General features: G+C 33.6%; 1 protein-coding gene across 2 annotated transcripts; it reads left to right on the top strand.

The window, feature by feature from the left end:
* The first annotated feature begins 50 nt into the window (after positions 1 to 50).
* LOC129240689 (phosphatidylserine synthase) lies at positions 51 to 14,158 on the top strand. Of its 2 annotated transcripts, none has more exons than XM_054876631.1 (7): positions 51 to 777; positions 7,759 to 8,017; positions 8,088 to 8,540; positions 8,610 to 8,722; positions 8,817 to 9,027; positions 9,090 to 9,168; positions 11,587 to 14,158. In XM_054876631.1, the coding sequence occupies exons 1-7, from the start codon at positions 476 to 478 to the stop codon at positions 11,637 to 11,639; spliced, it is 1,470 nt and encodes a 489-aa protein (XP_054732606.1). In that variant the 5' UTR covers positions 51 to 475; the 3' UTR covers positions 11,640 to 14,158. The 2 variants fall into 2 exon arrangements, with proteins under 2 accessions (XP_054732606.1, XP_054732607.1); XM_054876632.1 differs by lacking the exon at positions 51 to 777 and adding an exon at positions 7,296 to 7,427.
* Positions 14,159 to 14,467: the final 309 nt, after the last annotated feature.

Here is a 14,467-nt window from a genome sequence, read left to right on the forward strand (position 1 = left end):
AACACTATTTCGATGACATTTATTCAATCACACTTGTTTTATGCTGTTCTTAAACTGTCAAAACTTTAGAAGTAGCAAGTTGATAGCGATAGCTTTGTTCATTATCTAAACGATTGTGTGATTGGTACACATGCTCAAATTTCCAGAAGGCAGTAAAGACTAAAGTTATCATTTTGATAGGCTGAAATCTTGTGAAAAGTATCTGTGACTTTTGTATTCTGAATTTTCAATTAAAATTTGATTGTGCGAATCGCTAAAATTCTTCAGAGATTTTGGGTACAATTTGGGAGGAAACTTGGGGGTGGCAACGAAATAGCGTGCGTGCAACGAGTGGCGCACATTGCGCAACTCCAACCAACCGCTAAAAAGTGACGGCTGAATGGTGCGGTAATCTGTGAAAATTGAATGGAAATTGAAAAAGTACACAACTGTAGGAAGCCAACCAACGTTAGTAAGGAATATCAAAAAATAAGTTATGAAGAAACGTGTAAGTGGCTCACGCGGCAGCAGCTCCCCCGATGATAGTGGCGCTGAAACTCGAGGCGGTATACACGCAAATACCAACAGCAATGATACCTGTGCGCCCTCCACATCCGCCAAACAACGTAACTCATCGTCTATTTCAAAGGATAAAGGACTTGACGAGTATGCCGAGACATTTGTAATTGTGAATGAACGACCGGTGGATGACATTTCGCTTGATTTCTTCTATAAACCTCATACAATAACCCTATTCGCCATTTCAGTACTATTTATGATGTTTTTTGCTTTTGTCAGGTGAGTGCTAAAGAATAAATCGTGAATGATAAAACGGTACAAAGTCTTTATACATAATTTTATTTCACTGCTTTCTTATTTTGCTATGCACAATATTTTTTTATCAACAGATTCACTATATTTCGAGGTAAATTAAACGGAATCATAATCAAAACAAAATTTGTAAAACAAATACACTTGCACATAGCCCCTGCACTTACAGCCAATGATTCGCCTTGATGAATAGATTCGCCTTGAGCCAATGTCTGCCTTTCGCATAGCTCATAATGCGCAACCGCAATTTCCATTCGCTGTCTCTGCTACACTGTTCCTTGAATAAGAATAAATGCAGCATCAAAAACAATGTAGTAGTTCTCTAATTTTCGCTTTTAATTCGTTGAGTGTAATAACCAACTAATGCACTTCGTTGGTTGTAATCAGTATAAGCTTGATGATTTTTTAAATATAATACTTGCTATTTTATTTACTTCCTTTTGATATGTGATTATTTCTTGTATAAATATTTCTTCTGCTCATGGGCTAGCCTTTGCTTCCCCGTTTTTGGATTGGAGTAAGTTACATTTTGAACAAAATAAAATTTCGTGTTTACATATTTAGCGCTCTCGTTGCCGTTTAATGCCTGTCAGTAGCGTGAATGTGGTTCAATCAGTGCAAACTCTTCTCTCCTTCTGTATCATTGCATAGCTAAATATTTCAAAGTAGAACAGAAGTGCTTCCGAAAAAATAATAAAAAAAAAATACTATAGATTATTTAAATTGCCTAAAATTTTACTATCTTGTTATTTTACCTTTTAACAAATTAAAACCGTATACAGCTTATGTTGACAACTAACGATATTTTAAAAACATAAAAAAGCAAATCGAAGATATTGAGTAATCCAAAAAATGCCTTTGCTATGTCAAGTAATTCGCTAGTGCAGTATGTGGCGAAATCAATACAGGGCATGCAACAACAATTTAAACGACAACAGCACAATCAACTAAACAATATCTCTCCTTGTTCGTCCAAATGGAGGCGTAAGTTTCAGAATTGTTAAATATATATGTCTTATGTACGCGAAAATAGAGAAATAGAGCAAGTGGAACGGAAATGATTTAACGTTCCTACGACAGACGGTTCTACGTTACCGGAACGATCCCAGTTTATATCAAGTACTGTCACTCCAGCAGTATTCCCCAAACATTTATGGGGTATGTTTATGCTGTTACAACAACAACAGCAAGTTATACATACATTTATGTGTTTAATGTAAATTTTACTGTGTCAATCGAAATATGTAGATTCTTGTATTGATTAAACAGTGAGCTAGCAGATGATTGACAGTCGTGAGTTACGTGGTATAGTCAATATAAATGTGGTATCGACAGTTTTCTGCAATTGCTATAACAACATTTAGTTGCACTCCTTATTATTTATTCCTCTGCATATGATATCGACGATAAGATTTATTTGTGATTTCATTAGCTTTTTTGCTATTGGTTGCACGTGCTAGCTAATTGGCCTCCTCCCCGCTCTTTAACATTCACCCGTGTTAGTATATTCGCATACCCATCACTTTTGCTTTCGTTTTGCGTTATTGATGCTTGGACTAATGCCAGGGCATTACATTTGGCAAAAGTGACATTGGGATGTTGTTGCTGTTGTATTGAACCGTGTGGAAGGCACATACATTATTATGTAAATATGTACATACATATATAATATTTATTTAAGCCGATTGTGTTGATTATAATTATGTAGCTTATTATAGTATGTAGCTGTATGAAAAAAAACAAGCTTAACATTTAAATTTAAAATTTAGAAAATAAAAGTCTCAATTTCACATTGGAAATCATAAATGATCACAATGGGAGAAATAGTTCTCCCGATAATCGCAACTACGATTGTGCTGTTGAAATTATGTTTTGTAATTTCTCCTTTATATTCTGAGATAATGACAATATATGTACATACATATGTATATTTAAATCCGAGTTAACCACAAATTCGAAATTGTAGATGAGATTGCCAAAAGCGCTGTTTACATACAATTCGAACAAGAAAACTACATACTGAAACTTTTAAATACAGTATATAGTACAATGACATTGCTGCGGACATGAAAACACGGATAGACAGGAGGGGAATAATCTAGCCACTTGTAAAACCGCGAAAATCATGTGTACACAGAATGCAGATAAATACGACCGATTCGTACTAGCTCTGTCCAGAAAAGAAAGCAGAACTATCGTAGGTATGCTGACAGGCCACAATTTGCTAGTGGCGCACGCATACAAGATAGGATTTACAAACAACGATATCTGCAGATTTTGCAATGAACTGGAGGAGAGGAAAACGCTAGAACACCTTCTATGTTCTTGCCCTGCGTTAGCTAGAACCAGATTAAAATGCTTAGGAGCTCTACAATATGAGAGGTTAGAATGCATCTCGGGTTAGAGCTTCAAGGTTTACTTAGATTCGCAAAAGACCCTGGCGTATTACAAGATGTCTACTACAAGGAAACGTAAAGGTCTAGCTCCATCTGGTAACACTAAGGATCAATAGGTCTACGTGAAGGCTTTCAGCCAGCCAAGTCAACCTAACCTAACCACAAATTATTGTCGTATGAAATTGAAGTTTCCTGTCATGTTGTGCTTTGTTATATAATAATATTTTGAATTGTAGCAGTTCAATTATTATATATCACATTGGTTTCTCATTTCTGTATATTTGTGTACTCATTATTGAAGTTTGAGTTTCACTGCATTTAGGCCTATATATACATTCTATATATGTATATAAGCAAGTACAATGTTAGAAATCGAAAGGGAGGTTATTTGCAGTTATGTACATATGTACACATCGCCTTATCTTCCTCCATGTGCGGATACAACATGCAGTAATTCCAGCCCCTAAAATAATAAAAAAAAAAATCTATAGCAACTGTGCACTTCAAGTTAAGCATTTCCCCATTTCTGTAGAGGTTGCTAACCTCTAAAGCAAACAATATCGACAACTTGAAAAAAGTGGTATTTTCATATATGGAAAATTGATCAAGGTCATAAGTAAAGATTAAATATTGCGACAAAAATCGGAGATAAGTTAAACATTCTCTGCTTCACATTTGCTAGCAGCTATGTATGTAATTTTGTATTGCTCATGCAAAACACGCAGCACGTGAGTGTGTTTTAAAAAGAAGATTACTCAGTGTTCGTATATGTAATCGAAATGTAATAATATTTTAAATTGATTTCCCAACTGGAAGCGTTTATTTGATTAAAAATATGTTGCTTTGCCAATGCTTTCACACGCACAACTTCCGCTAATCTTTACATACCTGATGATGCCACTAAGCGGATTCTGTTCTAAATAAATTGTAAAGATTTATAAATACCAATATAATACTTATTTTTTTAATTAATAAATATTTCCCTTACTTATGTACTAAAAAAATAGTTATTATTAGTATTAAACACAAAACTAGTTTTAAAGTTACTGCCTCCATAAATACTATAAATAAAAAATGTTGTTCTTGTTGTAGCAGCATAACATAGTATATGGGGAATACTGAAGTGACAGTCGTGCGGCCAGACCTAAATCCATTGTCGTCGCAACGTTGCTTTTGTTGTAGCAGTAACTTTGCCCAGTCAGTGTAGTGTAATCACCGGTCGTCTTCGTCTAGTTCATCTAACGATAGGCCCAGAAAACTTGTTGTTTCGACAGGTTGGGTCCAGAGGGAGAGAGGTGTTAGATGAGTGGGAGGTGCCTTCATATGTCGGACATACATATGTTTAGTGTGCAATGGGTGGTGGTTGGATTCGGGTGACGGCATACGGAGGTCGGGAGCTTAAGAAGGTGGTAAGAGTCTCCCGATGAATGTCGTTAATTGTCTGTCTGTACACTGTCTGATCCAGTAATTGTCGGTCTGCTTTGTCCTGGATCTCGTAGCTAAGGAGATGCTCTTGACATGCCTGGGAGGTGGCTCAGGCTCAAGCAGGTGTCTGCATGAGTGAGACCTGTGGTCTCAGTTTATTATGCTCCTTGACAGGGAGCATATGGGCATCGTCATGTAGATGTTGTAGTGGGGGCATCAGAAGACATCCTATCGTAGTCCTGTGTTTTGACATCATCGTTTGCAGTGTTTTGACAAGTATGTAGCTCGTCGTGTAGCTGTCGTGGGAACGTCGTTAAAAACGCTCTCTCTATTCTATTCAAAACATTCTTCATGATAATTAACACACCTTTGCAATTTTCGAATAACTTTGTCTAGTCGCGTTTCCTTTTTTTTGTTTTTCTAATTATTTGAGTCCAACACATACACGCCTTTTTTCATAATCACAAGATGGGGCATAATCGTAATAATCATGATTCTTATGCCACTTTTGGTAGGCTTAAGCAATTCTTACAGTCATATAAATTATAATCAGATCAACCTAGATGTCGCCCAATAAAAGAGACATTTTTATTAATTATTTCAAACTACATACATATGTAAGTTTAAAAAAAGCATTAACTTTTTAAGTATGTAGATATTTTCATCAATATAAAAATTTTCGATTTTCATTTGATATTATAAATTAAATTATCCCTTATAGTCCGTGAGCCAGGTGCTAATTTTTGTCAGTTATTTCCTCTCAGTCGATAATTCGTAAAATGCCTCAGATAGTTGCATTATGAAGCGTTGTGAACGTCAGCTGCGGCTCCGAGGGTGGGTTGAGCAGTTATAGCCACCCTCGCACGTAAAAAAAAAATTATTTTTAGTCATTTCCGGTGTAACGTAGGAGCTAATCGGAAACATTTATAGCCTAAGTAAATGTATCAGCTGACGAGTTTTCCCCCAACATACTGCCAGCTGATTTGTTTTATTACTTACAGGATCATTTCAACAATCCGCAAGTTTACTTGTTCCATACCTCGGAGTTTATGCTCAGTGTCTTTAATCGATGAGAAAATGTATCTATCAAAATAATCAATCTGAACCTGCTCAAGATACAGACGTTATTATATACGATGGATATTTCATGTTACATCAGATGAAAAATGTACCACTTAGCTTTGGAAACATTTCAAAAAAAGTATTGCAAATGATTTGTGCAAACAGAGCAAAAGTCATTATCATTGCCTTTGATAGATACATTTTGCCATCGACTAAAGACACTGAGCATAAACTCCGAGGTATGGAACAAGTAAACTTCCGTATCGATGGTCTAGATCAAGTGCGAAAAAAAGATTTTTCAATTGAGTTAAAAAATACCAACTTTAAAGAAGCACTTGAACAGTTTTTTATTGAAAATTGGGAAGAAAATTATATGGCACCATATATTAATAATAAAATAATTTATGTCAATGCTGACGATTGTTTTAAGTAAGTACTTACAGATCCTAAAGTGGTAAAAACAGTAGAAAAAACACTTTCGTGTCCAGCTCACGAAAAAGCCGACGCAAAAATAATTTTCCACGTTTGCCAGTTAGATTTTAATGCAAATGTAACGATTCGTTTTCAGTTTGCACATTAAATGTAATGTTGAATAATTTCAAGTACGTCATTTCCTCCCGAAAAAAAAGGTTTAAGCGGATTGTTGAAATTATCCTGTAAGTAATAAAACAAATCAGCTGGCAGTATGTTGGGGGAAAACTCGTTAGCTGATACATTTACTTAGGCTATAAATGTTTCCGACTAGCTCCTACGTTACACCTTCAGGGCATCAGCTGACGCACATTCCACCTACATATAGCCAGCTGACTTATTTATTTATTAAAAACAATACATAAACTATCATCTGATAAATTTTCATTTGGGAGGAAGTCACTGAAAAAATATTTTTTTTTTCATATTTGTGTGACCAGCTGACGTATAATCCACCACTTTATAATCAGCTGACAATTTTATTTCTTCAAAATATTAGTCTAACTTTAATTTTATCAATGTTTTAATCGGGAGGAAATGACTAAAAATATTTTTTTTTTACGTGCTCAACCCACCCTCGGAGCCGCAGCTGACGTTTACAACGCTTCATAATGCAACCATCTGAGGTAGTTTACGAATTGTCGACTGAGAGGAACTTGGTCGTGAAAATCTGTCGCTGGCTTACGGACTATTAAGCCAGTTATAGTTTTACAATTCAAAACAATCATGAAGACTTTGCTGCTGCTAAATGGCCAGAGCAGTTCAAAGCCATATCAATTGATAACAGCAACTCACTTTGTATGCTTGCGCGACTTGTGATTATGTTGTCATATGCATATGCATGTGTGTGTATGCAAATCTTGGGCTGGTGATAAGCACTACTCACGCCATTCACTTACTAATTTATTGATTTTTTGTTATTTATATTTTTACTTACAAAATAAAAAGCAGAAAAGGATTGCAACAAATGTTTCATTATTTCTTTTATGACAAAATAAAATAATCAAAGCATGTGAACTTAAAAATTGGTCGTAGATTGCATCATTACACGTATTTTTAATTATCAATTAACTAGCACTACAAAAGTGTGCTTTAACACAATCAGTTGTTGTCGAGTTAAACAAGTGGGTTAATCTGCTAGTTATTCAGAAGAAGTGACAACGTACTCAACGTCGTTCCAACGACAGTCGGTATTACGTAACCGGAATGACCCGGACTTATGTCCAGCCAAGGACTATCAATTCAGCAGCATTACTCGTATAGGTATGGGGAATGTTAATGTTGTTACAACAACAACGTACTCAACGTACATAAATATTTACATACTACAAGTATGTATATTTGGCCAACAACTACAAACCACCCCATTTACCAACTCAGAAAGAAAGATTTGTTGTTTTAGAATTTTACCATGTCTTGCATTAAAAATTTGGCCCATTATCCCTAAACTTTCAATATTTTATACTCAAGCAATGTTAACTTTGTTGTATGTTTTTTTTTTCGACATGTCATTTTCATACGGCTCAATTGTTTACGAAACCAATTTTTCAAATATTTGTATAAAAAGCTCAGAATTTCTCCCCATTATTTACAGGAATGAAACAAGTATTGAAGATAACATCTGGGCTGGCATATTGTGCGTTGTGTTCTTTTTCCTAATCATTTCTTTATTGGCATTCCCGAATGGACCATTCACCCGCCCACATCCAGCAGTATGGCGTATCATATTCGGTTGTTCGGTATTATACCTGCTAATGCTGCAATTCTTCATGTTTCAAAATTACAAAACCATAATGAATATATTCTATTGGTTGGATCCAAAATTGCAAGATTTTCACATCAACATGGATAAGGTGAGTGTGAGAATAGGGATAGAGTGAGAGAAGTTTAGTGAGCACCACTGAATAATATACACATTTCTAGGAGTATGGGGCTAACTGCTCCGATCTCAGCTTTGAACGTATAAAAAGTACAATCGATGTTTTCGCTTGGGGCCACTTTCTGGGCTGGGCCTTCAAAGCTGTACTCATACGGCACGCTGGCATTCTGTGGGCTATTTCAGTGATGTGGGAAATTACCGAAATCACCTTTGCACATTTGCTGCCGAATTTCGTTGAATGTTGGTGGGATGCGCTCATCTTGGATGTGCTTATCTGTAATGGTCTGGGCATCTGGGTGGGCTTAAAAATTTGCAAAGCACTCGAAATGCGTGAATACAAGTGGGCGAGCATTAAAGATATCTCAACGACGACGGGTAAAATTAAGCGCGTTGTATTGCAATTTACACCAGAGAGTTTCACATCCATACGATGGTTGGATCCGAAGTCCACAGCGATGCGCTTTGCGGCCGTTTGCCAATTAGTTGTATTTTGGCAGGTGCGATTACTGAAATTTTTTGTGTAAGCAATTACATTTATATTATTAATTTCTCTTCAATTTCAACAGGTGACTGAACTGAATACATTCTTCCTCAAGCACATTTTTGAAATGCCACCCGATCATTACCTTGTCATTGGTCGCCTTGTTTTCATTGGCCTCTTTGTAGCGCCCTCAGTGAGGTAGGTCACTCACTATTGCTATTTTGTTCATGTGTTTGTTGACTCTCTGTTGCTACATATTTTGTAATACATTTTTCACTTTCGATTCTTTCAGGCAATACTATACGTACGTGACTGATACACGTTGCAAACGTGTCGGCACCCAATGTTGGGTATATGGCGCTATTATGGTCTCAGAAGCAATACTTTGCCTGAAGAACGGCAAAGAGCTTTTCGAACGTACACAAGCCATAAATATTGTTATGTGGTTAATTACGCAGGTCGTCGTATCAGTAGCCTTTGTTTACGGTTGCATGCTGTGGCAGGTTAGTTCGACATGCTAAAATAGTTGAATATTTAAAAATGGTAGCTTTTAAATTTTCTTTAGCGTGCACAGATCAAATATAATGAATTAACAGAATCGCCTAGCAAAAAGGGTAGAGGACAAAATGGCAACGAAGAAAGGGGTAAGTAAGTTGAAGTTGTGTTGAAGTGTGCATAGATGATTATTTATGCTTTACGCGTTTTAATTTTGATAGTAGTAAATATGGGCATATATGGTAATAGTAATATTTTTACTGGTAATTTTATGCTACCTTAAGTTAGTGCTTATTTACATGAAATATCTTATTAGCTAAACAATTGACTAACAAATTTAAAATTTTGTTATTTCTGTTTTTATTTGAGAGGTCATTCATCTTTATAAGAGCCGGCGCTTATGATTTCCACTGCTCAAGTTTTATTTTTCATTCAGCAATCACCTTTTCATTTTCTAGCCTCTTAACTTTTCATCAAACTTTATTGCACTTCATTCATTATTACATTTTTACTATGCACTTCTTCGGTGTGTGTTAACCTTTTACATTTTTCTCTTTTTCTACATCAATTCGTCGCTTCTCTGTGTCGTATGTGTCTCCTTACAGCTCACAACCACTTTTTGCATCCGCAATCGCTCGCATTACAGCTAAATCGCGTTATTAAAAATCACTACGAGCATAAAATATATGAAGAACCACCATACGATTTTAAAATAAAAATCGTTTAATTATTCATTATACTCTAATTTGGGGCTTAATCAATTTAAAGGGTTTCATAAAATTACCTAATTTATGTTTTTATGCACTTAATTTATAATCCTTTTAACTTGTGATTTTACTTTTTTTGTATTATATTAAGTGCAAATTTTATTTACCCAATACCGAAGAATTTTTAAATCGTTTCTTATCGTTCGTATTTCCACCAACAGCTTTGTTAAGGTATAGGAATAAGTGTTGGAGTAGAGTTAACTCAAACAGTTGATTTTTGTTTACATTTAATACCTGCTGACAACAGCAAGAGAGAGAGAGAGAGAGAGAGAGAGTAATCTGCAAGTTCCATGTTTTTAATTTGCTGTTTTTGGCTTTGATTATTTCATATACGGATATGATAAAAATGAGGGAAAGGCAGTTTTCTGTAGGATACTGTCACACCAAAAGTTTTTATATTCCGCCTGTTGTGCGCATAATTACGGGTCTGATTGCGCCTGAAAATACCCTGTAAAACTGCTTACATTTGCAAGTATGACGTCACTGTTAACATAAAATTTTCTGTTAGCCCAGCTAACTTTTCTCTGAAACCAAGTACATACGAGTATATGAGCATTGATACAACAATAATTATATAGTATGAACATTCGGGAATGGGAATGAGGTGTTTAACTGTAGTTAAGGGTAAAGTGCAGTTTAAAGCTCAATGGAATTAGGCTTTCGGTATGATATTTATCCCATGGGTTCTAAAGACTTATTTTGAATAAGGTAAAGCATGTTATTGGGAGATATAGCACTAAAAATCCAATAAATGGCTCAATTTGTTAATTTTTTTTGTATATGTTAAATGATGACTAAGAATTTATAAATTTTTGTAGAGCTACTGATTTAAAAGAAAGTCAATATTGCAACTGAAAGTGCCTATTTTATATATGGCAAATAACTCTTAGTACGAAATTTAAACTCAGCGACACACGGTTAAGTCAAATCACGAATTTCTATGCAAAATAAATAAATTGTGAGTCAGAGTGAAGTCGAGAATGGTGGCCAATTGCGTCCCTATTGTTGAAACTGTCCGTATTTATATACGAGCAAGGACTGTTAATTCAGCACCATTTCCCAAAAATTTACATTTATGATGTTAAAATAAGAACCAATCGGGTAAAATACGTGCTTTCGAAAGCGACGAGCTACCAAACCATTATCTTTGAAGTATAAAGAAATCCTACTCAAATCTATTATTACTTGTCTAAAAATGCGCGCATATAGTAGAAACCATAGACATGGATCATAAGTAAGGTCTACGCTATCTAAATGACACGAATTTAAATCTGCATGTCTAAAAAAAATTTTGAAGTTATTAATGCTGTTTCGGCCGCCGTAGTCGAATTTGTTGATGCGTGACTATCAATCGGGAGTGTGTAGGTTCGAATCTCCGGGTATGAACATCAAATAATAGAAAAAGTTGTTTCACCCCTCAGCAGGCAATGGCAAACCTCCGAGTATATTTTTGCCATTGAAAAGCTCCTCATAAAGACCATTTGCCGTTGTCCATTCATTGGTAGAACAACATCAAGACGTACACAAATAGGAGGAGGAGCTCGGCCAAACATCGAACAGAACTGAACACGCCAATTATAATATTTTATTTAATTTTTTAAACTTGAATACACTAGCAACGCGCCTCAAAATAATAAAATATAAATACGACATTTTCCTGCATACTGCCTAATAAAAAAAGTCCATTTTATATTTATAATCTCCAAATATAATTTTAGTGACTCACAAATCTTTTGATTTATTAGTTATTTTCATTACTTTCTTTTAATTTTTAATTCATTTCCTTTTTTCTTTTTCTAGGCAAGAAATCACCAAAAAAATCTCCAAAGCGCAACCTACAGAAAATTGAATAAAATTCAAAAGTTAAACTTAAACAGAAAGACAAACAAAAAAATAAAAACTACAAGAAACAAACTAAGTCATAGCATTCGACATCTTCCCCTTATAAAAAACTGAATAAATTAAATATGTTATCAAAGCTAATTATAATTTTTTTCAAAAACAAATTCTAAAACTTACATATATATATTGGCTGGTTCATTTCATATTATCACAACTATTTAGCAATAATATATAGTACATAGTTATATATAATCAAAATATGCAAACGAATGTATGTACTGATTAAAATAATTGTAATTAAAAACAAAAAAAGAAGCAAAATGACAACCAAGCTTGTACAACCCGCGACCAAACGAAAGCGCATCAACATTTTGAGCAATTTTGACTAATTTTCTTTTCTTTTTTTGTTTGAAGGCTCATTACTTTTGTATAGTAAGTATAGCTCACAGTCTAAAGAATCTATATATGTAAATCGGATTTTAAAATTGTATACAAAATTTAGAAAATTTTCATATACATTTTTCCTTCCACTTCCACGGTTTTTAATTAGAATTTATGCAAAAATGTTTAGTATGCAGTTTTATAGCTTATTAAATTTTAGTATCATAGAGTGCCACTTTGGAGTTGCGAAAATCCCATTGATATTTTATATTTTTTCCCCATGACGTATTGTGCATTTTCTTCATACAAAAAAAAAAATATAGATTTGTCGTGGGCTGTATATAAAAAGTAGCTCAAAACGTTAGTTGACCAAGGGGAATGTAGAAAATTCATAACAATGTAAACTTAAAATGGAACTTAAGGGGGAACAATTAAAAAACAAACTTAGACTAAAATGCAATATCAAATTTACTAAAAAATGCAACAGATATATGTATAAAAGCGGAAAATTGCAAAAAAAAAAAAAGAAAATATTAAATGACGTTTAAATAGAAGAAAGCAAAGGATGCTTTCGTATTGGGTTTCTACAGAAATTTAAAGAAGGGGGTAAAATATAAGCAAATTTATGTAAATACGTTATCAGTGGAAACTCATAGGCGGGGATAAATTTTAAAACGAAAAACCAAGAAACAACAAAAAAAAATTGAACTTACAAAGCAAATACGCTTTAAACTGGATAAACTAACTTAAGGCATAGTAGAAAATGACCCACAGACATTTGCATAAAATATTTCATAACTAAAATATATAAGAATTTTAATTAAATTATTTTATACGTGCATAGGTTTTACATACTCAGCAAATTAATATTAATATCTCATACAATTTTGGCATAAAATTAACATTCTTAACTTATGAATAGAAAATTAGAATTGGCTACAAAGCTAAATTAAAAATGTTCACAGTTGAGTTGAGAGAATGAAATATCCTAAAGGATTTTTGGAGACTTCTAATTTTTTATTTTAAAATACTTTCTAATTAAACTAATACTTGCTTAAAATGGGTTTGAACCTTCGAAAATTAACGGTAAATCTTATTTTTCTATTCTTAACCAATTTCATTATTTAAAAAGCTTAGATTTTGGCTTAGAAATCTGCTGGTGCACATGGAAACAATTTGATATTGAAAACATTCGAAGACAAAAAGTAAAAAACCCGCATATGGTATGCGAAAATAGTTTTAAGATAAATTTAAGTAACCTCTACTTGTAAAAATAATAGCAAAATAATGAATAGAAAAATGTTCAAATTGCGATTAAATTCAGTAAAAGTAAAAATCAAAAAGTGTATCTAAATTCTTATATGCAAAGCGATTAGTTATAATAGCATAAAATTTAAAAAAAATTAATTATAAAACTAAAAGCAATTACAGGCACTGCGGTTGAGCGCCTAAAAGTAGGTTACATACTATGCAGCTTCAAGCGTAAACTGATGTGATTCTGGGATTCGCAGTGATAAAATTTTATCTCGAGATGAAAAATATATCTATTCAGCAGTTTTGTAAATCCATGGACCTACTTTTTTATTGTACTTTTGAATTCGCACCAACAAGAGCTATCAATGCCATATTACTAATATTCAAGCGATTTTTGAATTCCACCGTAGATCTGCTGTATACATCGCGTATATTTTTATTTCTTTATTACTATTTAATTTGCTGGTAGCAATACTTATCAAACTTTCAGGAACTGTCCAGAACCTCATTAAAGAATTTAGTTGCCTGTTGTCTTAAGATATGTATGAACATATATAAGATTACACATTAATTTCATATATTATGAAATGAAAGCATGTGAAGATTACAGCCAAAGCTAGTTGCATATTTAAATTTTATGTTTAAACTTTATTTTGTAGCTATTTATGAAGCCAACTCGATACGAAAACCATTTTTAGGGGTTTTCAAACTATTATTTTCGAAAATCACATTTACTTTGATTGTGAATGTGCGATTAAATCTTTTAGTGAATAAGCATATGTACATGCATACATACATACAAATGTATAAGAGATTAGTTTTGTCTGATATTTTAAAGAATTGTTATGCTATATTTCCTGATTCAAAATAAAGTTATTTTTTCTTAAATATGAAAGTTTGGAATTTTTCATTGCAGGAATCACATCAAAAAATATTTGTACAAGGTTTTATTTTAACAGGACAAATTTATAGACAAAAAAATAAAAACTGATGCTTTCCATTTAAATTCAACCGGGCTATTCGGGTCATGTTCTTCGATTTCGATGTAACTTAAATATGTTGCTCTCTGGTCAAAATAATGAGACACGTATTTTTTTGTTCGCCCGAAAAATTTTTTTTTCAAGAGTTATCGGCAATTTTGTTTTTCGCCTCAAACTCGATTTTTTTTAATTAAATAAGAAAATTTTTTTTTTAAATGCCCATA

The sequence above is a fragment of the Anastrepha obliqua genome, chromosome 3, assembly GCF_027943255.1.
Source record: "Anastrepha obliqua isolate idAnaObli1 chromosome 3, idAnaObli1_1.0, whole genome shotgun sequence".
Taxonomy (NCBI): Eukaryota; Metazoa; Arthropoda; class Insecta; order Diptera; family Tephritidae; genus Anastrepha; species Anastrepha obliqua.